The sequence below is a fragment of the Callorhinus ursinus genome, unplaced genomic scaffold, assembly GCF_003265705.2.
Source record: "Callorhinus ursinus isolate GAN/ISIS: 27379988/994484 unplaced genomic scaffold, GSC_fseal_2.0 scaffold66, whole genome shotgun sequence".
Classification (NCBI taxonomy): domain Eukaryota; kingdom Metazoa; phylum Chordata; class Mammalia; order Carnivora; family Otariidae; genus Callorhinus; species Callorhinus ursinus.
This window is the reverse complement of record NW_027397128.1, coordinates 8,213,745-8,240,516: the sequence shown is the minus strand read 5'-3', so window position 1 is coordinate 8,240,516 and position 26,772 is coordinate 8,213,745. Positions and strand designations below refer to the sequence as shown.

General features: G+C 38.3%; 1 protein-coding gene across 8 annotated transcripts in view; it reads left to right on the top strand.

The window, feature by feature from the left end:
- Positions 1-26,772, top strand: part of PHKA1 (phosphorylase kinase regulatory subunit alpha 1) — a 159,198-nt gene that overhangs the window by 110,711 nt on the left and 21,715 nt on the right. For 6 of the 8 annotated variants that reach the window (XM_025851300.2, XM_025851223.2, XM_073885809.1 and 3 more), the window contains 7 exons: positions 1,390-1,499; positions 2,477-2,621; positions 14,541-14,619; positions 17,025-17,191; positions 19,709-19,885; positions 21,430-21,521; positions 22,059-22,198. In XM_025851300.2, the coding sequence (XP_025707085.2) occupies positions 1,390-1,499; positions 2,477-2,621; positions 14,541-14,619; positions 17,025-17,191; positions 19,709-19,885; positions 21,430-21,521; positions 22,059-22,198 (910 nt within the window). The remainder of the gene's footprint in view (positions 1-1,389; positions 1,500-2,476; positions 2,622-14,540; positions 14,620-17,024; positions 17,192-19,708; positions 19,886-21,429; positions 21,522-22,058; positions 22,199-26,772) is intronic. The other 2 variants (XM_073885813.1, XM_073885810.1) reach the window with 1 other exon arrangement.

Below are 26,772 nucleotides of genomic sequence, written 5' to 3'. Positions count from 1 at the left end.
AAATAAATAAATGATTTATTTTTAAAAAATAAAATAAAAATTGTTAAAATGGTAAATTTTGTTATATATATTTTACTACAGTAAAAAAAGAAACAAAATGGAAGGAGCAGTGTATAACCTGGTTGTGATATCAATCTAAGGTAAAATGTGTGCTTTCCAGAGTGGACCCTGGAATATGACCAAGGCATTGACAGCTCTCTGGTTCTGTCCCTAAAAGTGAAGCAACACTAACAATGTGCATCTTTGATAAGTTTCATACTTAGGATAAAGCAGGGGCAAAAATAAAATCCCCAAGAAAAATGTATTCCAAAAAAAAAGCGGTACAATTCTGTCAGTACTAACATGAAACAATAGTCAATATATATTTTGGGGAAAAAGAGTTTGAGAACAAGCTCTTTGTATATAGTGCTATCCTATGTTATACAATATATCCTATGTTGTAAAAGGGGAAGAAGTGTGTGAATAAATGAACTCTATTTCCTCATTATAAGAGGTATTGATGTAATAATCGCTTTTTGAAAGACAAAAGGAAATTCAACTACATGTAACATAAACATCAATTATCAGATAGATTCTAATTTCAGAATGCTAACCTATAAAAAAACAAGACATCTTATATTCAGGGAAATAAGGTGTGTGTGTGTGTGTGTGTGTATGTGTACATACATACATACATACATAATATTTAGACACATAAACAGATTCTGTGTAAATTTTCATTAAAATTATGCCTTTTGTAGCTGTCTGATAGTTCAAGTCTTCCCTTAAGTTTTCAAAATTGTTCCTCTGCCAAGTGAATTTTACTCTGCGTATAAGGTTCCACAAAATTTCCTATCAGACACAGTATTAAAATATTTTGACTTATTTGGATAAGATGTGTTGTTCATTGAATTAAAATGTGTCAGCACTATGCAATTGAAGGAGATCAAGATAAATTCATTTCAGTTTTTTGGTTTAGTATACCATCTTTAAGCTGATGAGGTTTTGTTCAGCTTTATTGAAGCATAGTTTACATTAATGTTTGATAGTCAATATAGCTTTTGCCGTTTTCATGGGATTTAAGGAAATTCAGCATATAAATATCAGTAATAGAATTCTATCATTCATAGAACTATTAATTTTCATGTGCATTCTTTTCTCTCATATATAGATTATGTGAATTCTTTGTAAGAGCATAAAGTCCTTTAAGAACAGAGATAATTGCATACTCTTTCTCTTGGAGAGCCCTACAGTGCTTCGTATGGCCTTGTACATGACATAGATAATAACTTTGAGACACAGAACTTTGTTCAACCAGGAAGTATAAACCTAATACCAAAAAAAAAAAACTGTTTACTGATTGGATTTGTGCCCTAGAAAGATCTTGAGCATTTCTCAATTCTATCTCAGGATGCAACAGTAGACTGAAACTCAGTGGACGACCCTACAGGCATATGGGAGTCCTTGGAACTTCAAAACTCTATAACATTCGGAAAACTATCTTCACCTTCACTCCACAGGTGGGTGGAATGAGCTTTAGCATGCATTGAGATGAATGAAAGTAAAACAGAAACATTACAGAAATAAAACATTTACTGGTGTTAGAACAAGTATTAGAGTATTTTAGAATTAATATGTAACAAGTATTAGGCCTTGCACATATTAAGTTGCTTAATAAATATTTGTTGAGTTGGACTGAATGGAAGTTGCAGCACAGAACAATGCCAAGTGATTGTGGGTGTTGCAGAAACAGTGACTAGGGATTTTATAAATGTTGGAGTACTTTAAAAAGTACTCCTTTTAAATGTTAAAATAAGACTGTATTTGTCCTTTATTAACAAAATATAGTCTTTTTTATTTAGCTACTGACTTACGTGTTGCCTTTGTTTTGGGCAGGGGCCCTTTTTATATGCCTGGAAATCATTGATATCCTCTTCTAAACAAAAATGTCAGTACCGTTTTAGCCATGATTATGCACATTATTAGCCTGATATTTATTAGCCACATTACAGTAATAAGCCAAATTATATGTGTGCATAGGAGAGAAACTTTTCTGGAAAGAAAACTGACGCTCCCCATTTGTCAGCTTATATCTGAAATTGTGCAGCTGACGTATAGACAAAAGAGTAATGGACCATAGATTCTATTTCTGACCTTGCCATTTGCTAGCCATATGACTTTGTTAATCCGCTTAATGTCTCTTGGCCTTATTTTCATCTATTAAAAGATAAGCCCTCACTCATTTGTTATATAATTAAATAAAATTACATCCTTGAAAACACTTTGTAAACTATAGTACACTGTAAAAATGTCAAAAACTATTATATGTACTAATGGACTATCAGATTCTTTGGAAAGAATGAGGCACTAAAGTTGGGGATATTGTTGCCTCTGTGACATGTTATATAGCCTTGTGAATATGTGAGTACTTTAAAATATCACTGAACAGTTGTAAGAGCAAATTATCCTGAGCTGTTATTTTTCTTCTTTTTCTCAGTTTATAGACCAGCAACGGTTCTACCTGGCTCTGGACAACAAGATGATAGTAGAAATGCTTAGAACAGACCTCTCCTACCTCTGTAGCCGCTGGAGGATGACAGGCCAACCCACCATCACCTTCCCCATCTCACATACCATGCTTGGTAAGGTTGTATGAGGCAAGAAACAAATGTATTTTTGGAATAAATCATGTGGTTAGTCCTTCAAATGCTTAGAGTCACTGGAAAGCTACTCATCATTTATTCTTTCAGTTATTATATATTAGCCCCTGTTTTGTGCCAGGCACTTAACAAAGCACTCGGATTACATGAAGTGAATAAGGCAGCTGAGGTTTCTACTCTCATGGAGCTTATGTTTTAGAATTAATATGTAACAAATGAACCAATGCAGAAGAATATTTCAGATGGTTTGAGAGCTATAATTCAAAAAATGTAATAGAATAACTTGGAGGCTACTTGGGGACTAATTGGTTTTTAGGTCAATTTGCAGAAACTTTATTAATGCAATTCATTTTAAAGATAATAATAATACATTCTGCATCTGTCTTACTCCAGTGGAGCATCAAGATTTTATAGATGAGTTCCCAGACTTATCCTTCCAAGGCTTGCCTAACCGAAGCAGTAAGATTTAACAGGGAGAAGTGAATAGGTTTTCAGTTTATCTTTCCCTTATTGACTGGGCTTCCTGACATTGCTTATTTGAAACTGGGTGAAAGGATTTATTTTTCTTTCAGTTCCTGGAGGGCTAGAGCCAATACTGAGGCACTGCTTCCTTTCTGTGTCTTTGCAATTACTTCCAAAAGCCTGTTTGTACTGCCAGAGTACATAGAATTCCTTTTCATTAGAGAAGAATCCTTTCTCAAAAATCATTCAATGCCCAGTCAGACTGTTAGGGATATTGGTCACATCTCTAAAGTGCTTCAAAAACAGAGGAGCTGAGAAAGTAGGATAGTCTTTCTTCTTTTTGCCTTTCTTCTTTATTTAAGCCAATTAACAAATACCTCATTAATAAACACTATGTTCCCAGAATTGTCTTCAGAAAGTATAGAGTCCAGTTGGAGAAGCAAAGCTGATACACAAAAATAATAGAAAACGAAGACAGTATATAAAGAAGTACCAAACCATTAGATTAGTATTTTAAGGTGAAGGCGATCAAGTTGTTAAAGAAATTTTCTTGACTGAGGTGGGACTTATCAAGGCTTTTTGGGATGGGTAGAATTCATATGGGAGGAGGGAAAAAGGAAAGGCACTTTAGTTAAGGGAAAAATACCATGAATGAGACTAGAGATGGGGTTGAGCTTGACTTGTGAGTGCACAATGGAGAGGCCAACCTGCATAGAGTGGCTTTGCATGTTGGAGTATAATTATCCACAAAATTGGATAAGGTGGGGTCACATTATGAAGGCATTTAAAATAAGCAAAGATATTAAACCAGATTTTCTCAGAAGTCTGAAATTATCAGAAGTTTTTGAGCAAGGAGTGACATGATGAAAGTAGTGTTTACAGAATATTGTAAGCACTATTACAGAATACAGACTTGATGATAGTATACATTTTAGTGAGGAGAATTTGATATCAAAGAAAACAATCCAGGTTTGAGATGATGAGAAGATACATTGGATTGGTGGTAATAACAATAGAGTGGGAAAGAAGAATAGAGGAGTCATTTTAGACAACACCTGCAAGTCAAATGTTGGCTAACTAGATATGGGATATGAATCAAGGTGATGTGAAGATTTAGAGACTAGGTAAATAATGCTGCCTTTGATAGAAGCAGACAAACTGTAAAGGGACATGTTGAACTTGTGGTGACAAAGAGATTTCAAAATTGAAATATCTAATAGGTGAGATACACAGCCATGGCTTGGGGAGAAAAATAAAACTAAAGATCTAGATTTAAATCACAAAGTTTTGATACTTGGTATTTGGTCACACAACAAAAACAGCAGTAACAATAGCAGTAATAACTGCAATATTTATTGAACATTTTCTCTGTGCTAGGCACTGAGCTAAGTGCTTTCAATGCATTATTTTGAAATCTCTACAACTCTACAGGTAGGTAATATTAATAGCCCCATTTTATAGAGTCACAAAGCTTGTGACAGAGTCGGGCCTCTAACTGGGTCTGTCGGTCCCCAGATCCTACATTACCAACAGCTGTGTCGTTTTTTTTTTTTTTAAGATTTTATTTATTTATTTGACAGAGAGAGACACAGCAGGAGAGGGAACACAAGCAGGGGGAGTGGGAGAGGGAGAAGCAGGCTTCCCGCCGAGCAGGGAGCCCAGTGCAGGGCTCGATCCCAGGACCCTGGGATCATGACCTGAGCCAAAGGCAGACGCTTAACGACTGAGCCACCCAGGCGCCCCCAGCTGTGTGTTTTTGTTAGTGACAATTTTGTGCTGGTGAAATGAGAATGAATATGCTAGCGATCACATTAAAATGTGAATTAGTTAAACTATCATATTAAAGATAAAGATTTCCAGAATACATATAAGACCAAAATCCAGCTAGATGCTACTTACAAAAGCTATCCCTAAGATAAAATTATATGGGAAAAACAGAAAATAAAGGAATGTGTAAAGATAAATCATGTAAATGCTAGCAAAAAGGAAGCAATGGTGGCAACACTAATATTAAAAATAGTAAATATAATTCAAGGCACAAGTCGGTAAAAGGGACAGAAAGGGTATTTTCTATTGATAAAGAGTTACACAGACAAAAAGCAGAATCAAATCTATAAATATAACAAACTGATGGTTGCCAGAGGGGAGAGGGTTGGGGGACTGGACAAAATGGGTGAAGGGGAAAGGGAGATAAAGGTTTCCAGTTATGGAATGAATAAGTCATGGGAATCAAAGGCAAAGCATAAGGGGTACAGTCGATAATATTGCGATAGCAATATAATGGAACAGATAGTAAGTACACTTGGGGTGAATATAGCATAATGTATAAACTTGCCAAATCACTGAGTTGTACACATGACACTAATGTAACATTGTGTGTCAACTATACTCAAAAAGGGAGTTACAGTATAACAAGATGATATAACAGTTTTAAACTTTTATCTACACAGCATCAGTGAAATGTATAAAGCAGATATTTAGGAAAACTTAAAGACAATATGATAAAACCATTGTACAGTCATCGTGGGAAACCATAATATACTTCTATCACAATGTCACAGATCAATTATAAAAAATAATTAAAGATATAGATGGTTAACAAGCCTGATTTTTGTATTTATGGGTATATATAAAACTATATCCAAAAAGAATACACAAAGAATGTTTATTTTTTTTAAAGTAGAAATAATATAGATGATATTGATGGACATATGACATAAAACTAACACAAGAATAATAAAAAAATCTGACCATGAAAGAATTAATTTTTTTTTACAAATGATGCTTAAAGAAGACATCAGATTTGAAATTAGTGTTCTAAAATAAAAAAAATGATACTACTACTTATCAAAACCTAAGAGATTTGGCCAGAGTCATCTTTGGAAATTTTCATATCCATAAATACTTTGGAAAAAAAAAAGGAGTTCCAGTTTCCAGACAAAATGGAGTAGACTCACTTCTCACTCTTCCTCCTGCTAAATACAGTTAAAAACCCCTTACATTATCTGTAAAACAAACATAAGAAAACTCTGAAAGTCTGAAAAAAGAAGGGAGACTGGCTAGGGACTTTGCACTTGAGAAATGACACAGCAGTGAGTATTCTGTCTCATATATTCTGGACTGGATGCTGGAAAAGTTTTTATCCCAGAAATCCAAATGGTGCAGATTTAAAAAGGTCCAAGAAAAACCTTTCTTTTCTAGCCAAAGTAACAGGAGATGGACAACCTAGCCAGACAGAAAACTTTCAGACAGTAACTGTCCTACTCTAGCCAAAACCACAGAAAAAAAACTGCAGCCCCACTCCCACTCCTATAACCAAAGACTGAGTCCCCAAAGGGGACCCTAGACTTCTACCTTCACATAGCTGTGAAGAAGCACCCCTCTTCTTCCTTAGGGGTAGTGTCTGAGAAGTGCTAGTGGGGAGCTTAGACTTTCATCCTGGCCCAACAATAGAGGAACCTCCTTCCATACCCACTATCAGTAACAAGGCAGTGTTCCTTTCCCTGCTACACAGTATCAGAAGAGACCTGCTGAATCAGAAGATTCAGTAAGATCCAAAGTCTCATAAGATGATACCCCATATTTCCAGACTACAATAGAAATCACTTATACCAATGTCCAAGAAAATCATAACTTCAATGAGAAAAATTGATCAGCCAACACCAATACCAAGATAACAAAGATGTTGGAATTGTGACAAAGATTTTAAGGTAGTCATCATAAAAAAAAAAAAGCTTAATGAGAAATTATGACTGCACTGCTCTTGAAACTTGAAAGTAGAAAGTCTCAGCAAAGAAATAGAAATCCTCAGCAAAGAAAATGAAGATATAAAGAACCAAATGAAAGGTTTAAAACTGAAAACTACAATAACTAAAGTGAAAAACTCACTAAATAAGCTCAATAGCAGACTAGAGATGATAGAGTGAACTTGAAGATGTAACTATAGAATACCAGGAGGAATTAAGATGGAAGAACTTCACAATCAAGAAATGTAGAAATGTAAAGAAATGCAATTAAAGCAAGAGAAAGACTGACGTAGAAGGGAAAAGAGATGAAGACTGGTCAATATGAGATGGAAGAACAAATGAGACACCAAGGAGAGGAAAGTTATAGCCAGATGGGCTACAGGGATCCAAGAGAAAGCGACATGGGAATGGGTGGTGGAGGAGCAAAGAACATGGGAAAGCCCTGTGATTCAGGAGGCCAGAAATTTCTACCTCTAGATGGTGGTGGTGGCATAGGTTATGAAGCTAATCCTGGAGTTCCACCAGCAACTGTGAGTAGTGCCATGATGGGAAGCAACATATGTACTGAGCATTTGGGGCAGAGAGGTGTGAGACCTGTGGGTGGACAGGGTCCTCAAGGAATGAGGCCTAGAAATCCAGAAGGATGCGTCAGAGGGAGAGAAGAGTATGAAGGCCCAAACAAAAAGCCCTGATTTTAGAAGTGATATCTAGGTTTTCATTCCAGTTTGTTTTTGTCTTTTCTTTTTTAGATACCAATCTTTCAAATTCTTATATTTTAGTAATAAAGCTGCCTTTTCATGGATGTTAGCAGTTTATTGATCTAATATTTGTAAATGGTCTAGTTGGGCAGGTACAATTACTTAATGCAGTGTTTGAAATGGGAATTTTTTTCCTTATTTCCTTTTTTATTTATTTAAATTCAATTAATTAACATATAATGTCTTATTAGTTTCAGAGGTAGAGATCAGGGATTCATCAGTCTTATATAATAACCAGTGCTCATTACATCATGTGCCCTCCTTAATGTCCATTACCCAGTTACCTCTCCCCTTACCCCCCACCCCCCAGCAACCTTCAGTTTGTTTCCTATACTTAAGACTCTCTTATGGTTTGTCTCCCTCTCTGATTTCATCTTGTTTTATTTTTTCCTCTCTTCCCCTATGATCGTCTGTTTTGTTTCTTAAATTCCACAAATGAATGAGATCATGTGATAACTGTCTTTCTCTGCTTGACTTATTTTGCTCAGCATAATACCCTCCAGTTCCATCCACATTGATGTAAATGGTAAATATTCATCCTTTCTGTTGGCTTGAGTAATATTCCATTATATATATATCACATCTTTATCCATTCATCTGTCAATGGAAATCTGCGTTCTTTCCATAGTTTGGCTATTGTGGACATTGCTGCTATAAACTTTGGGGTACAGGTGCCCCTTTGGATCACTACATTTGTATCTTTGGGGTAAATGCCCAGTAGTACTATTGCTGGGTCATAGGGTAGCTCTGTTTTCAACTTTTTGAGGAAACTCCATACTGTTTTCCAGAATGGCTGTACCAGCTTACATTCCCACCAACAGTGTAAGAGGGTTCCCCTTTTTCCACATGCTTGTCAACATCTGTTGTTTCCTGACTTGTTAATTTTAGCCATTGTGACTGGTGTGAGGTGATATCTCATTGTGGTTTTGATTTGTATTTCCCTGATGCCGGGTGATGTTGAGTGTTTTTTCATGTGTCTGTTGGCCATTTAGATGTCTTCTTTGGAGAAGTGTCTGTTCATGTCTTCTGCCCATTTCTTGATTGGATTATTTGTTCTTTGGGTGTTGAGTTTGATAAGTTTTTATAGATTTTATAGATTTTGGGTACTAGCCCTTTATCTGTAATCTTCTCTCATTATGTCAGTTGTCTTTTGGTTTTGTTGACTGTTGTCCTTTACTGTGCAAAAGCTTTTTATCTTGATGAAGTCCCAATAGTTTGTTTCTGTCTTTGTTTCCCTTGCCTTCGGATATGTGTCTAGCAAGAAGTTGCTGCAGCCGAGATCACAGAGGTTGCTGTCTGTGTTCTTCTCTAGGATTTTGATGGATTCCTGTCTCACATTTAGGTCTTTCATCCATTTTGAGTCTATTTTTGTGTATGGTGTAAGGAAATGGTCCAGTTTCATTCTTCTGCATGTGGCTGTCCAATTTTCCCAACACCATTTGTTGAAGAGACTCTCTTTTTTTCCATTGGATATTCTCTTCTGCTTTGTCAAAGATTAGTTGATCATAGAGTTAAGGGTCCATTTCTGGATTCTCTGTTCTGTTCCATTGATCTGTGTGTCCGTTTTCATGCCAGTACCATACTGTCTTGCTGTTTACAGCTTTATAAGAGCTTAAAGTCTGGGATTGTGATGCCACAAGCTTTGGATTTCTTTTTCAACATTCCTTTGGCTATTCGGGGACTTTTCTGGTTCTATACCAATTTTAGGATTGTTTGTTCCAGCTCTGTGGAAAACGTATTTTGATAGGGATTGCATTGAATGTATAGATTGCTCTAGGTAGCATAGACATTTTTTGTTAAAGATTTTATTTATTTGACAGAGAGATAGCGAGAGCAGGAACACAGCAGGGGGAGTGGAGAGGGAGAAGCAGGCTTCCCGCCGAACAGGGAGCCTGATGCAGGGCTTGATCTGAGGACCCTGAGATCATGACCTGAGCCGAAAGCAGACGCTTAACGAATGAGCCATGCAGGCGCCCCAGCAAAGACATTTTAACATTATTTGTTCTTCCAATCCATGAGCATGGAATATTTTTCCATTTCTTTGTGTCTTCCTCAATTTCTTTCATGAATCTTCTATAGTTTTCTGAGTACAGATCCTTTGCCTCTTTGGTTAGGTTTATTCCTAGGTATGTTATGGTTTTGGGTGCAATTGTAAATGGGATCGACTCCTTATTTTCTCTTTCATCTGTCTCATTGCTAGTGTATAGAAATGCAACTGATTTCTGTGCATTGATTTTATCTTTCCACTTTGCTGAATTCCCATATGAGTTCTAGCAATTTTGGGGTGGAGTCTTTTGGGTTTCCACATAGAGTATCATGTCATCTGCAAAGAGTAATTTTGACTTCTTTGCCCATTCTGATGCCTTTTATTTCTTTTTGTTGATTGCTACCCCAGCTTTCTTTTGATGTCCATTAGCATGGTAAATGGTTTTCCCCCCCCTCACTTTAAATCTGGAGGTGTCTTTGGGTCTAAAATGAGTCTCTTGCAGACAGCATATTGATGGGTCTTGCTTTTTTATCCAATCTGATATGCTTTGTCTTTTGATTGGGGCATTTAGTCCATTTACATTCTGAGTAACTATTGAAAGATATGAATTTAGTGCCATTGTGTTACCTGTAAATCCACTGTTTCTGTATATTGTCTCTGTTCCTTTCTTGTCTATGTTACTTTTGGGCTCTCTCTTCACTTAAAATATCCCTTTTGATATTTCTTGCAGGGCTGGTTTAGTGATCACAAATTCCTATAGTTTCTGTTTGTCCTGGAAGCTTTTTATCTCTCCTTCTATTTTGAATGACATCCTAGCTGGATAAAGTATTCTTGGCTGCATATTTTTCTCATTTAGCACCCTGAATATATCATGTCAGTCCTTTCTGGCCTGCCAGGTCTCTGTGGATAGGTCTGCTGCCAATCTAATGTTTCTACCCTTATAGCTTACATACCTCTTGTCTCAAGCTGCTTTCAGGATTTCTCTTTGTCTTTGAGATTTGCAAGTTTCACTATTATATGTAAGGTGTTGACCTATTTTTATTGATTTTGAGGCGGGTTCTCTGTGCCTCCTGGACTTCAATGCCTGTTTCCTTCCCCACATTAGGGAAGTTCTCAGCTATAATTTGCTCCATTGCACCTTCTGCTCCTCTCTTTCCTCTTCTTCTGAGATCCCAATTATTCTAATATTGTTTTGCTTTATGGTATCACTTATCTCTTGAATTCTCCCCTTATGATCCAGTAGTACTTTATCTCTTTTTCTCAGCTTCTTTATTGTCCATCATTTTGTCTTCTACATCACTAATTCTCTGTCTCATTTATCCTAGCAGTTAGAGCCTCCATTTTTTATTGCATTTCATTAATAGCCTTTTTTATTTCAACTTGATTAGATTTTAGTTCTTTTATTTCTCCAGAAAGGGATTCTCTAGTGTCTTCTGTGCTTTTTTCAAGCCCAGCTAGTATCTTTATAATCATTATTCTGAACTCTAGTTCTGACATCTTACTTGTATCCATACTGATTAGGCTCCTAGCAGTCAGTACTGCCTCTTGTTCTCTTTTTTGAGGTGAGTTTGTCTGTCTTGTCATTCTCACAGAAAGTGGTTGCTTTTCTATTTGTAGAGTTGCAGCTATTATTTTCTTAGATCTCTGATTGAGTTCACAGGTGTTCAGAATGATTTGATAGCTATCTAGCTGAATTCCTGGGACCAGACAAAACTAAGATCTCCTACTTCTCTGCCATCTTGGACTACGCCCTTATTCCCCCCCCTTTTTTTAACTGTATAACGTCCCTCAAGCTATGCTAGTATACCTTGTACCACTAAATTTCCAAAGTGTACCAATTTTTTCAACTGTGCTTCAAATAAATAGAAAAATAGTGATAAAAATAATAAAAATTAGGGCGCCTGGGTGGCTCAGATGGTTAGGCGTCTGCCTTCGGCTCGGGTCATGATCCCAGAGTCCTGGGATCGAGTCCCGCATCGGGCTCCCTGCTCCTTGGGAGCTGCTTCTCCCTCTGCTTCTCTCCCTCTCTCTCTCTCTCCCTCTGTCTCTCATGAATAAATAAATAAAATATTTTAAAAAAGACTCAATCTTTATCATTATCCTTATTAAAAAAAAATAATAAAAATTATAAGAGAATACCAAATTCAATTTTGTAAATCCAGATAAAATTAACAAATTTTCTAGAAAAGTAAATCATATAAGAATAAGCTTAATAAGAAACATTCATAGAATCATATGAGAAATTATAAAACTAGTGAAGAGCATAAAAGGAGATTATAATTACTAGAGAGACATGCCATGTTGCTAGATGGAAACAGTTAATATTGAGAGGATGTCAATTCTCATTAATCTATCAATTCAGTGCAATTCCAAATCAAAATAAAAACTCAAATTTTTATGAACAAGCTGAATCTAAATTTCATATGGAAGAGAAAATGTGCACAAATAATCAGATTTTTAAAAAACTAAAAATGATGAGAGGAGACAGAGCCACTGTAATTAAAATAATGATAAAAGTTGCAATCCAGATAGAGGCCAAAGAACATTATCAACAATAGCCAAATTATGGAAAGAGCCCAAGTATCCATCACCTGATGAATGGATAAAGAAGTTGTAGTAGATTAGATAGATAGATAGATAGATAGATAGATAGATAGATAGATAGAGGAATATTACTCAGTCATCAAAAAGAATGAAATCTTGACATTTGCAAGGACATGATTGGGGCTAGAGAATATAATGCTATGTGAAATAAGTCAGTCAGAGAAAGAGAAATGCCATATTATTTTTCTCTCATATGTGGAATTTAAGAAACAAAACAAACAAGCATAGGGGAAAAAAAGAGAGAGAGAAGCAACCCAAGAAACAGACTCTTAGCTGTAGAGAACACACTGACAGTTACCAGAGGGGAGGTGGGAGGTGGGTCAAATAGGTGATGGGGATTAAGGAGGGCACTTGTCATGATGAGCACTGGGTGTTGTATGGAAGTGTTGAATCACTAAATTCTACACCTGAAATTAATATTACACTGTATGTTAACTAACTGGGATCTAAATAAAAACATGAGAAAAAATATGTAAATAAATACATTTGGGAAAATCATTTAGGCCTGCTACTTTACATTTTATGCAAAATTAAATTCTAAATAGTTTAAAAATCTAAGCAAAAATAGGGACGCCTGGGTGGCTCAGTCATTAAGTGTCTGCCTCCGGCTCAGGTCGTGATCCCAGGGTCCTGGGATCGAGCCCCACATTGGGCTCCGTGCTCTGCGGGGAACCTGTTTCTCCCTCTCCCACTCCCCCTACTTGTGTTCCCTCTCTCGCTGTCTCTCTGTCAAATAAATAAATAAAACCTTAAAAAAAATATATAAGCAAAAATAAATAAACCTATAAAAGTATTGAAAGGAAATATGGGAGAATGTTTTTGTGATCTTCAGCTGAAAAAAGCTGTACTTTTTGACACAAAAAAGGAAAAAATTGGCAAATTCCAAAACATGAAAATTTAAATAAGTCTTTTATACAAAAATGAACTGTGTTTGAGGTTGAAAGACAAATAACTAAGTAGGTATTTTCCATACATATGGTAGAGAAAAGAGTAATACTCACAAAACATAAAGAACTCTTGAAAGTCAATTAGCAAAAAGATAAATAATAGAAGCAAGGGAAAAGGACACGAACAGGCAAATCATAAAAGAAATACAAATAGCCAGTATATACATGAAAACATGCTCAATCTTACTAGTAATAAAATAAAACAATAAAATAAAAAATAAAAACAGTATCTTATAAGTATCAGACAAAGATTTAAAAGATCATTATTAAAGATGTGGGAAGGGGGTACCTGGATGGCTCAGTTGGTTAAGCGATTGCCTTCAGCTCAGGTCATGATCCTGGACTGAGTCGTGCAGGGAGTCTGCTTCTCCCTCTGGCTCTCCCCCGTCTCATGTGCTCTCTCTCTCTCTCTCTCTCTCAAATAAATAAATAAAATCTTGGGGCGCCTGGGTGGCTCAGTCGTTAAGCGTCTGCCTTCGGCTCGGGTCATGATCCCAGGGTCCTGGGATCGAGCCCCACATCGGGCTCCCTGCTCCGCAAGAGGCCTGCTTCTCCCTCTCCCACTCCCCCTGCTTGTGTTCCCTCTCTCACTGTGTCTCTCTCTGTCAAATAAATAAATAAAATCTTAAAAAAAAAAAAGATGTGGGAAAACATCCACTTTCAATACTGATGGTGGAAATATAACTGGCACAACTTTTTTAGTGGGCAATTTTGGCAGTCTCTATAAAATTTTTCGTAAGTGTTCCCTTTGTCCTAACAGTTTTACTTATTAGAATTTATCCTAAGGAAATCACAGAATAGGTGCATAAAGATGTAAGTACAGTGATCTTCATCACAGTGTTGCTTATAATACAAAAACAGTTTAAATGTCTGCTATGGAATCTTTTTTAGCTTTTACAAAGGATAAGTTAGAAAAAGTGGATCACAAAAGAATATATATAGTATGATCCCCTGCACATGAAGTCAGGTAATTGTTAGCCTTTATTTTGTATGCCTACACACACACACACACACACACACACACACACACACACACCCCAAGGCTTCTTACATGAGTTAATATATAAAATGTTTAACGCAGTGCCTAACATTAAACAAATGGTTGTTGTTATTGTCAGCTTTCAGTAACCATTCAGTATTCCGCCATCAGGCACTGTGCTAAGTGCTTATGATAAGATACTGTCTTTGAGGAACTCAGTTGGTAATCGCCCTTACCACTTGCCCATTCTATGGTGTTGTTGGCTCTCAGACCAATTGTTGAAATACAGGGTGGACAATGAGGAGCGTCTCATCTGTACCATTACCACCAGAAATGTTGGTTTGAAATAATTGAAATATTCCCCTTATTTCAAAGTTAAAACCACAAAAAATTGTTTTAAAATTCTCTTCATTTCAAGATGAAGACGGAACCAGCTTGAATTCAAGTATCCTAGCAGCACTCCGAAAAATGCAGGATGGCTACTTTGGTGGAGCAAGGTAAGTGACCTCTACACACTTTTTAGTGAAAAGAAATGAAATTTGGAAGCTGGGTATAGTAATGGTAGACTTGTAATACCTTTCTCTATGTCTTATTTATTTATTTATTTATTTAAATTCAATTAGCCAATACATAGTACATCATTAGTTTGAGATGCAGTGTTCAACAATTCATCTGTTGCAAAGTATAGTCCCATTCTATTTAGAGGAACTCATTTTTGATAGTTCGAATCAAGGAATTTAATGTTATAGAGAAGGCTTGGAATGTTTCCCCACCTAGACCTCATCTAGGTTCTTTGCCTAGACCTCATCAATTCAGTGGACCAGAAAACTTATTCTTTCAAAAGCAAAAAAGCTACTGAACTGTTCAATTCTGGCTGCTTTTCTTTTCTCTTTTCCCTCAGTTTTTATTTGAAAAATTTCAAGCTTACAGAAGTGCGCAAAAATGGTATTGAATGCCATATACCCTTCCTCAGGATTCACCTGTTGTTAACATCCGTTTCACTTGTACATTCTCTCTCCCTCCTCTTCCTTCCTCTCCTCTCACTCCTCCCTCCCTTCCCTTCTTCTCTATTCTCCTCCCTCTCTCACACATACATATGTGCAAATGTACACACACACACACACACACTTTAACTGCTGAAGTATGAGATTAAGCAGAGACATCATGACAATTCAACTCTAAATACTTCAGTTTGTCTTATGAGGACAAGGGTATTCTCACACATAGCTACAATACAATCATCACACTCACAAAACTCAATATTGATACAGTACTATTATTACCTAATCTACAGTCCATATTCACAGTTACCCAACTGTCCTAATAATGTTTTTTTCCCGTACCTTTTTTCTCCCCATTCTAAGACCCAATCAAAGATCACACATTGGCATTTAGTTATTATATCTCCTTGATGTCTTTTAATCTAGAACAATTCCCCAGCCTTTTGTGAACCTTTCATGACAGTTTTAAGCACAGTTTTGAAGAAAGAAGGTCAGTTATAATGCAGAATGTCTTTCAATTTGGTTAAAGTGGTATCTGGTAGGTTTCTCCATATCCTTTCTATGATAATCTTTAACTAGTCTTATATCTTCCATTGGTGAATCAGTTATTACTAATGGGATTTTAAAGTGATGATTCTGTGTTTCTATCATCCTGTGCATATTTATTAGTTAGAATCCTTGTGTTAAAAAAAAAGAGAGAGAGAGCTTTCCGTTATCCCTTTTTATTTTGTAGTTTTAGTGTAGCATAGATTCATGGATTCTGATTTTATTCAATATGCTATGCTCCATTCCTGTCATTGTTTATTTCAGTGTTCAAATTATCCAAGGTTTGGCCTTTGGGAGCCCCTTCAAGCTGGCTTCTTTTTCTTTTTTGTACATCTGTTTTGAGTAATGGCCTTTATTGAGCCTGTCCACCAATTCTGCTTTGAGTGGGTTTTGTGCTTGAGCAGCGACCCACAGCTCACCCCACTGAAGGCAGAAGGACAGTTCCTCCAGTCTGCGAAGGGAAGTGGGAAGCGCATTACTCCTCTTCATGGAAAGGAGGACAATGTCCTTCCTTTGAGAAAACGACCAGGCTTAGTCCTTGCGCTAGCTCCTTTAGTTGATTGTGTCCTGGAAAACGTACAGGATGTTGGTGGCGGCCACAGCAGTAATGTTCTCCGCCAGGTGCCAGGCTGTGGTTCTTGAGAAAATCAGTACTACTGACTTTCCCTTTGGGTTTTGCGATTGGCTTTATACGTAGGAGAGGATAATGGCCTACAATCCTCTATAATTCATAAAATTTTCAAATATGATCTTTCAATTCCAAAATGATCTTTGAGTATTTTTTTCTAATGATGTGATGGATTTGTGATGATTTCTCTTCATTCTGTCCCAGCTTCTCTGCAGCCAATGGAGATTTTGGCCGGATATTTGACATAGTATATGGTGGTGAAAGAGAACAAAACTGATCTGCTGGTAGATTGTGAACCCATAATTTTAGTCTCTGTTAACACAGCACCCCAGCCTACACTACACCATGCCTGGAAGTGCTATAAAATTTCATATTTACAAAATTTATACTAATATATAAAAGCATTAGAAGTCCTCCAACCAAACATTCTAGGTATCCGTTTTCTTACTGAAATGTGGGTTGTTTTTTTTTAAGATTTTATTTATTTATTTGAGAGAGAGAGACACAGTGAGAGCGGGAACACAAGCAGGGGGAGTGGGAGAGGGAGAAGCAGGCTTCCTGCGGAGCAGGGAGACTGATGTGGGGCTCTATCCCAGGACCCCGGGATCACGACCTGAGCCAAAGGCAGATGCTTAACGACTGAGCCACCCAGGCGCCCCCCTGAAATGTGTTGTTTTAAAAGGATTTCCTCTGATTTTCTGTTTTCTATTTGCCCTGTAATTGTCAGGATTCAAACAGGTAAATTGTTGGAGTTTTTGACAACATCTTGCTGCACACATTTGAGCTTCATGGATCCTCGACCTGAGGGTAAGCTGTACAGTGAAGATTATGATGATAACTACAATGAGCTGGAATCTGGTGACTGGATGAACGGCTATGATTCAACCCGTAATGGTAAGGGAGCTTCATAAAGGCAATGGCCTTGCTGGGCAAGAATACAAAGTAGTGTTAAGCATCCCCCTTAATATTTCTCACCGCCAGCAGTCTCACCCCTATTTAATACAGCTAGACTTCTACTTTTGTTTGGCTTCACCTTTCATCCTTCTACTTACCTTTGGTTTCTGGTCTAATATCCACGTGGTGACTGGGGAGTATAGAGTCTATCTCTTACTAAGGTTAGGGAAGATTTCTGTCCTGTATATATATATGAAATGGCTGGTGATTTCAAAATGAGAGGAAGCAGTGGTGAGTGAGAGCTATTTAATCAAATATGTAGTAGGAGAACTGTACATATACGGTACTGCTTTTTGACATTTAAAAGCATAAAAATAAGAAACTCAGTTGGAGTGCTTTTTATATATAATGTTACCAGGGCCCATTAGAATCTCTGGGGAGGTCTACATAGTTTGAAAAAGCCTCTTCAAAGTACCTTTTGCTTTCATATTGCAAACTAGACAAATAAAGCACAACAAATCTAATCAGCTACTAGGAATACGAGGATGATATAGTGAGAAAGCATTGTGGGGGCATATGTTAAAAATGTCTGAGGAACACCCTAAAGTGTTAAAACACTAACCTAGGCAAGGCAAGAATTACATTGTTGGAATCCCAAAGAGAGAAGGGCCAATAGGAGCAAATTCTTCTAGCTATCTAAAATACGGTTTGCCTGCTTTCATTGTCTGGGTATTTGCCTGTTAGCCTATATCTTAAGGCAGCCAATTTCTTTATCTTAAGAGTGGTTAGAGAAAAGAATAAAAACAAATTGGCTTTCCTTAGTGAGGTAGCAAGCATTATCTCATATACAATAGACCAACACATTATCAGTCAGAGGATGATTTTCTTGTTTGGGCTCAGCATTTACTCACCTAAGTGCCATTTAATTCACTCTGCATTTGTTTTTGTAAGATATAAAATAGTGAATTTCTTCACTGGAAAAATACTTTAAATACAAAGTTATTTCCTGCTATTAATAATTACCAAAGTCATGAGATCCATCTTGGCATAAACAAATATTTTGAAAAGCAGCCCAGAATAATCATATATTGAGGTTGTTTGCTATTCTATGGGTAGTTGTGACTTTCATCTGTAGCACTCATTCTCTTACTTTCTAAAATGTTATCTTTTTCATGATATATATTACTATATTTGATATCATGCATTCTAAGTCACTTTTTCCTCTCTGGTTTTACTCATCAGTGGTCTCACAATGGCCATGTTTATTGCTTGCCATCCCTGCCATGCCAAGAACACGTCTCTCCCTATTCTTCATAATCCTCCACTCAAGTATCTATATTGTATTCAAGGTTATAATAATTTTCATTAGGATTTACTGAGAATGAGTTCCATTTTTACAGCTTTGCTAGTTTCCATTACTCACATCAGAACAGGAGCGCCTGGGCGGCTCAGTTGGTTAAATGTCTGCCTTTGGCTTAGGTCATGATCCTGGAGTCCCAGGATCAAACCCCACATCGGGCTCCCTGCTCAGTGGGGAGTCTTCTTCTCCCTCTGACCCACCCCCCTCTCATGTTCTCTCTCTCTCAAATAAGTAAATAAATTTTTTTAAAAAATCACATCAAAACACAGAAAAACATCTGGAGAGATCACTGAAGATGATCAAAAAAGATGATACATAACTGACCTCACGGACTTTAATATTGATCCAAACACTGTGCTTTCCAACTATAAATGTTGCAAATGTTCATGTACAGTCTGAAATGTTAGGATCCATGAGGTATGTGTATGTCTTTTGTTTCCATTATCCATACTCAGAGATAATGTTATAGGAGGTATATGGGGGAAGGAGAGTCCCAGAGGATAGGGACCATGTCTGTCTTCTTCACCGCTGAAACCTCGGCACCTAGTACACCCCCTATTACATAATGGGCAATAAATATTTGGTGAATGAATGAATACGGTGATGAAAAGGACAAATGTGTGGCCAGTAATCCTTTTGACACCAAGGCCACATGGAGATTGTTCTTCCCATTAGCAACTCTAGCTGCCATTTATGGGATTTGTCTGTTTTTAGCGAGGTTTGGTGTTGAGTGGAAGATTTTTGCCTTTGCTCACAAAAGTCTCCTCCTACCAGCGAGACTCCGAGGGCCCTATTCCACTCCTCGACCGCCACTGCTGCCACCCCCACCCCCATCACATGCACATCCACAGATTATGAAATCCTTGTTCCACCTGTCCTATAATAAGCTCATACTGCTTTCAAGGACCCTAATAGTGTGTCAGCAAAGTTGAAGAACAGGTAGGTCCTAGTAAAGGGCCATAGTTTCTAAATAGTAAAGCTACAAGATTGTACAGTGGTCACAACCCCCCCACCCCCCACCAATGACCTAAAACAACCTACTTCCGGTGCTGTGTTATGGGCACAGGAGCCAGTCATTCTCTTTGGTGGGGCAGATTGTGAAGTAACTAAAATGTTCATTTTTTTTTCTCTTCCCCCTACCCCCACTAACCTTGCAGCACGCTGTGGTGATGAAGTTGCTCGTTATTTAGATCACCTTTTGGCACACACTGCTCCCCATCCCAAACTAGCCCCTACCCCACAGAAGGGAGGGCTAGATCGGTTCCGAGCTGCTGTGCAAACAACCTGCGATTTAATGTCCTTGGTGACCAAGGCCAAGGAGCTGCATGTACCGAGTGAGTAATGCCATGACTCACTGGAGTCAGGCACAGGATTGACGTGAAGCCCAGGATGGGGGTGGGACGTTCATTACAGTGCAAGCAGAAACTGTTTTTTCACTGCTTTATCCCCAGCAACTCAGACAGAAGGAACATATTAGGCACTCAGATATTTGTAAAGTTAATGAAGTGTGTATAGTTTTGCTGCTGATAGTGCCACGTAGCCCGGTTTAACCATTACATCGTGAGAAGCAGCAGAACAAGAGACATGGAGCATTTTAACATCCGGGTTAAAATGATGGAAAAAGATGTTTCCTTTGGGAAAGTTACTCCTTTGGAAGCACTTTTCTTTAAAGAGAAAGCACTGTAAACTATTAAAAGTTAACCTTGCAATGAAGAGGGAGATCCTCTCCCTTGAGTAAGCCACATCTGGCTCCCTTAGGCCAGCTGTGCCATTTACAGTCAGTTGCTCCAGACAGCTTGTACCTGCCTTCGGTGGGTATTTGCAGTGGCGGATATCTTCTGCTACACCCTGCTAGGAATAGCCATGGCTCCTAAGAGTATTCAGTGCCTCTATGGTAGCTGCATACGAAGGGACAGAAGGGCTCCTTGACCACACCGACAGGACCTAAATGGTAACATTTTACAGACAACGAGAATGATTGAGATGCATGTTCTTGCTGTCTAAAACTTTATTGACCATTACTAACCACAGATATTAAACATGAATCATTTAACATTTAGAACAGGGAAGAGCTCAGCGTATCCTTTGAGGATGGCTCCTTGACAAAGGGCTGATGTGAAGAAATCAGCTTTATTAAATTACACTTCTACATTGTGATTCAGGAAACTTGAACTTAATTCCCGGCTCTGCTACTTACTTGCCTGAACAGTTTTTTGAACTCTGTATCATTCTTTCTGTATCTATAAAATGGTGAAAGGGACCAGACAGTCTCTCCTTTAAGGTTATGGTAAGTATTTGGACTATAAATAAAAACATTAGGAATATCTCAAAGTAGGTCGGCCACTACATTTTTGATTCCCTACATAGGGTCATCCATTTATCTATTCTCAAGGAAACCCAACTGCTGACAGCCAGATATTTTCCCAGGGCAGTCCAGAAAATAGAAAACAGAATTGGGTTCTTTCTGTTATGTGTGGTGTTCTATCAAAGTATCAGGGATAGCACCATTGTGATGTTGATTACATCCATAGGCTTTAGTATCTTAAATGGCCATTTAATGCTACAGTTCTAGGCATTCCATTGAAAGTATGTTTGATGGAACAATCTTTAAATTATCTGATATTCATATTTCTTTTCTGTGATATTAGCAAGAAACGATAAATGCCTTACTCTTGTTCTATAGAGAACAACTCCTATGCAACTCCATTTTGAGGGCAACTGTGAATTTTTTTAATTTAAATTCAATTAGCCAACTGATAGCACATCATTAGTTTCAGGTGTAGTGTTCAATAAATTATCAGTTGCGTATAAATGTGAATTTTTTTTTTTTAGTCTCCTAAGTTATCTAACCTTTCCCATAAATGTCAACTTCTTGCAGATGTTCACATGTATCTTCCTACAAAGATATTTCAGGCTTCCCGGCCTTCATTCAACTTACTTGACTCACCTCATTGGCCACGAGAGGACCAGGTAAACTTGCACATGAGGTTTTTTTCTGTCAGCTATTCACAAAACTGCCATCTGTATGGCAAATAACAGAACTAGCCGTTATAGTTTCCGCTAGTAACTGGTGGTAGGCAAAATGCTACCCTGGTGAAGATATACTCCTTTTTAGTTCACTTTTTTCTTTTTTTTTTAATTTAAATTCAATTAATTAACATATAATATGTTATTTGTTCCAGGGGTACAGGTCTGTGATTCATCAGTCTTATATAATACCCAGTGCTCATTACAACACATACCCTCCCCAATGTCCATCATCAAGTTACCCCATTCCCCCCACCCCCTTCCCCTCCAGCAACCTTTTCTAGCCAGGCTCTAAGAAAACTAAATTGCTACATCATTCATTTTGGAGGTTTCATTGTTTTGTTTTACTTCTCATCAAAATTTAGGGAATTGTTATAGAAAAGGTTTAGAGGTAAAAAGATCAACACTCTAGGGCATTATTTAAGTTGAGCACTTGTGGACTTATTTTTTTTTTTTTTTTTGTCCTTTCTCAAACTAAAGGTTCCCTCTGTTCGTGTAGAAATACATCTTCCCAGAGACCAGTCTGGGGAGGTGGACTTCAAAGCACTGGTTTTACAGTTGAAGGAGACCTCCAGCTTACAGGAGCAAGCTGATATCCTTTACATGCTGTATACTATGAAGTAAGTGATAAATATTCTCAGTCTCCTTTCATATTCACGTAGAGAGGAAGTAAAACATAGTAAATACAGCATAGCTTTGGAGTCTCATTGACCTGGATTTGAATTTCACAGCCTACCCACTGTGTAGCCTTAAGCCTCGGTTGTTATCATTTATAAAATTTGGATTATACCTATACTCATAGAACTTGTAGAGATTAAACAAGATATAATATCTGCAAAGTCTCTAATACAATGCCTGGTACATAGTAGGTGACCAATAACTGCTAACTATTGTTATCATTATTATGGTTATTTATGGTTATTTCAAGCCTCTGTTACTTGGTAAAAATCCACAGATAAATAAATTCTTAACTCAAAAGAAGTGTGAACATGGAGGCTTACAGGAAACAATAAACTCGCATTTCTGAATATTTGCTATGTGTCCGGAACCCTGCTGGGTATTTATAACTCAAACTCAGTTACCTAAATTAAACTCTCTCCTATCCCTCGCTTCCCCCCAAATATAAACTGAACTTCCTCATTTATTCATGTAGTCGTCAACCTGAAGAGGCAGAATGGGCTCCCCTCCCCTAAATTTGGTTTGGATATTGAGACTGATGATGCCACCCATGTACCAAAAGAGTGTAAAATGTTTATTACTCACATAATGAGACTTCTGGGGAGAGTGGAACAGATTCCCAAGTTGGTCAAAAAAAAAAAAGCATAAGTGAGCGGGGAAAGGAGTCTGCATTGGGGTTTTATTATGATTAGGAGGTGAGGCTGAGATAAAGGTTCTCACCAGCACCAAAGGAGGGAACACTCGGATTTCCCTGGCACCGTGCTCAGGTGTAGGCCGGAAGGGAAAGAGGAGCGGTAGGACTTGGAAGCGGTCGGTAGTCAAACATTAAAAGTGGAGTCACATTCTGAAATTCTGCATCCTTGTGGTTGAAACCAACACCTGCCTAATCAGCAAGCTTCACCCCATGTCCAGTTAAGCACCAAGGCTATTCAGTTTTACCTCTAAATGTTTACCTTCTGCATCACTAGCATGGCTGCCTTCACTCACATCTTTGTCTCTCACCAGGACTATTGCTATGGCTTTCTAACAAGTCTTCCTATTTCTACCCTGTTCTCCTCAAGCCCAGCCTCCACAGAGGAGGGAAGTAACTTTTCTTTTTTACTTTCTAGGATAGAACGTAAATTTATACAAAAATAGAGAGACTAGCATAATGAACCCTCGGGGACCCATCACCCAGCCTGAACAATTATAAACACATGGTTAATCTTGTCACATCTGTATTCTCGCTCTCTCCCAGAGTATTTTGAAAAAGAGACCAGACATCTTATCATTTCATTCCTGAATATTTCAGTATTATTTCTAAAAGTCAATGAGGCTCTTAAAACATAACCACAATGGGACTTCTGATTCCAGACAAGAGAGAATGAATGCATCTCTCCCTCTGTTCCTCCTGCTAAGTACAAGAGGACATTATTTATAAAACAAACATAACAAGGTGTTAAAAGGTGGAAAGAAGGCAGACTGGTTAAGGACCTCAGGATCTGAGGACTGACAAGGTGGTGATGTACCTGGGTTTTCTTTGTCGCCTCATATATCCTGTATCAGATGCTGGAGAAGCCAGCACCCTGAAAATGCCGATGGGCACAGATGACAGGAGCCCTCAGAGAAACCTGTTCCTTCTAGACAAAGGACCAGGAAAGGGCAGACTAGCAAGACCGACAACTTTTAGACAATAACCACTCCTACCATAGAAAAATCTGCAGCCCCGCCCCGTCCACAAGGACTGAGTGCGAAGCCCAGACGTCCACTCTGGCCCTACTGTAACAAAGGAGGCACTGCTCCACCTTCCCCTACTGCCACGGTGGGGTCAAGGAAGACCAAGTAGGGATCTGGGACTTCCATGCCCTCTCATGCAGTAATGAAGTCCCCCGGGTCTGTCTGACTCCAGAGCCCATGCTGCTTCCATCAGATCATGGTGGTTAACGAGTAAGTGACGAAGACAGCTGAAAAGCCCACCAGCCCCAGAATCAAATTTTTACACCATTCCATTGTATCAAAAGTAGCCCAAACATATTTTTAGCCATTTGGGGCCTCCCTCCTTTGCATACTCCTTGAAACCTACTCCACATCTGCCAATAAGAAGCAACTAAAATGGGGCCATGAATACCCCAAACCACTGCTACCATTCATTGCTCTCTAACTGAGAGAATCCCCACGGTGCTACTGGAAGACATCACCTAGACATGTAACTTCCTGTTCCCCTCTCCCCTGGGAGTTCCCTTGCACTCCATCCCTTCTGGATGGTAGAGCTGGTGCCCTAGATAAGCCTCTGGACAGTCTCCTGCTCTGAGGGACTTCCCTTCTCATACAACCCTAAGTGCCACCCAATAAGCCTTGTTATGTGCCACTGCCCAAAAAATGACATGACATGTCACCTCTGTTTCTTTCGTTCTTCCCTTAGGGTAAGGCACTCTATTCAACAAATACCTGTTGAGTGCTTATTATGTGCCAGGCACAAGGCTAAATACAAAATAATGAAGAGATAGAGAAGGTAAAAAATGAGATAAGGGGTAAGGACAGAATGAGTGTAGCTTGGATGAAAACTGAAGATTCAGTCAGGTAGCTGATATGAGCAAACAAAGGGAGTTGTACATGAGAAGCTCATACTTTCCCACCAATTCAGATGATCCAGGGTTGACTGCCAACTCTTCTGTTCCTAGCATGGATTTTCTTTATCTAATCCTGTATTACTAACTTCGCCATGACATCTGATTGAACCTGCAGTCTCCCTAAAACTAGTATTCCAGGTAATGTCAAACCACTTGGGCAGAGTGTATATGATGTGCTGCATGGGTTTTAATACACTTGGAATTCTGCCCAGTATGCCTCGTGGATTTAAGAGTAGAAGTTGGCAGGTGGAGTTTCCTATCTCTGTCAATTAGCATTCCTTCTGAGAATTGTCCGTTTATAACCTTTGTTTGTCTCTATTGAGTTATTTATATTTTTATTGATATTAGATATTACTATTTTATTATACTTGTTGCCGATATTTCATCCAACTAATTTGCTAACTATTTATATGCCTTTCTCTATGCAGAAGTTTAGTTTTTATACCATCAAATTTGTCAGTCTTTTCCTTTTTGGTTCTTGGGTTTTTTGTCATGCATCCCCTCCCAGAATTTAAAAAATATTTTAAATACCTTTAATAATTTTTAAAGAAATTTTTATGTCGGGACGCCTGAGTGGCTCAGTCAGTTAAGCATCTGTCTTCGGCTGAGGTCCTGGGATCAAACCCTGCATTACATAGGGCTCCCAGCTCAGCAGGGAGTCTGCTTCTCCCTCTCCCTCTGCCCCTCCCCCCCACTTGTGCTCTCTGTCTCTCCCTCTCCCTCCCTCTCTCTCTATCTCAAATAAATAAATAAAATCTTTTTTAAAAAAGAAATTTTTATGTCTTTAATTCTACTTGGAATTTATATATGTCTTCTTACTCAACATATCTAAACTCCAGTTCACTGTCTTTAGCAGAAACCTACTACTTCCTGACCATGTTCATAGTATCATCATTCTTTTAGTCACCCAGATTTGAAATTTTGTCATCATCTTCAACTCGTCCTCATCACCACCACCATTGGGAATTAGTGGCCAAATACATCCTCTGTGATCTGACTTTCAACCTTTATCTACTATTGCTCCCCCCTCACAATGTGAATACTTTCACCAAAATAGCCCACTGTTTATCATATCCAAAACACAGCCTACACATGACGACTTTCACACCTTGGCTCATGTTCTTCCCTCTGCCTGGACTAATCTCCTTTACCACACCCCATCTCTCCTTGTTGGAATTCTAGCTGTCCATCAAGGCCTACTTCATCTGTCATCTCCAAAAGGCTTTCTCTAATCTCTAGGAATGAAAAGGTTCATCCCTGATTGTGATCTCAACGCATGTCCTTTAATATTATTCATTTATCTATTTTTATTTTGACCATTTCAAACTTAGAGAATAGTTGTAAGAATAGTACAAAAAAATGTTATGGATATCCTTCATCCAGATTCCTCAGGTTTAATCCCCCCCCCATTCTCTCTGTCATCATCATCATCATCATCACATACATATGTTTTTCTGAATCATTTGAGAGTAAGTGGCAGACCTGATCCCCTTCTACCCCTCAGTATTTGAGTGTGTATTGTGTATTTCCTAAAGACTAGGAATTCTCTTACATAAGCACAGTACATTTGCGAAAATCCGAAAATTAGGGGCACCTGGGTGGTACAGTTGTTTGAGTGTCCAACTCTTGATTTCAGCTCAGGTCATGATCTCAGGGTCCTGAGATGGAGCCCCACCCTGGGCTCCCTGCTCAGCACAGAGTCTTGAGATTCTCTCTCTCCCTCTGCCCCTCCCCACACTCATGCACACACTCTAAATAAATAAATAGAATCTTTTTTTAAAAAAAAATTAATGTTAAAACAATACTATTATCAGGATACCTGGGTGGCTCAGTCGGTTAAGCATCTGCCTTTGGCTCAGGTCATGATCCCAGGGTCCTGGGATCAAGTCCCGCGTGGGGGGGGGGGG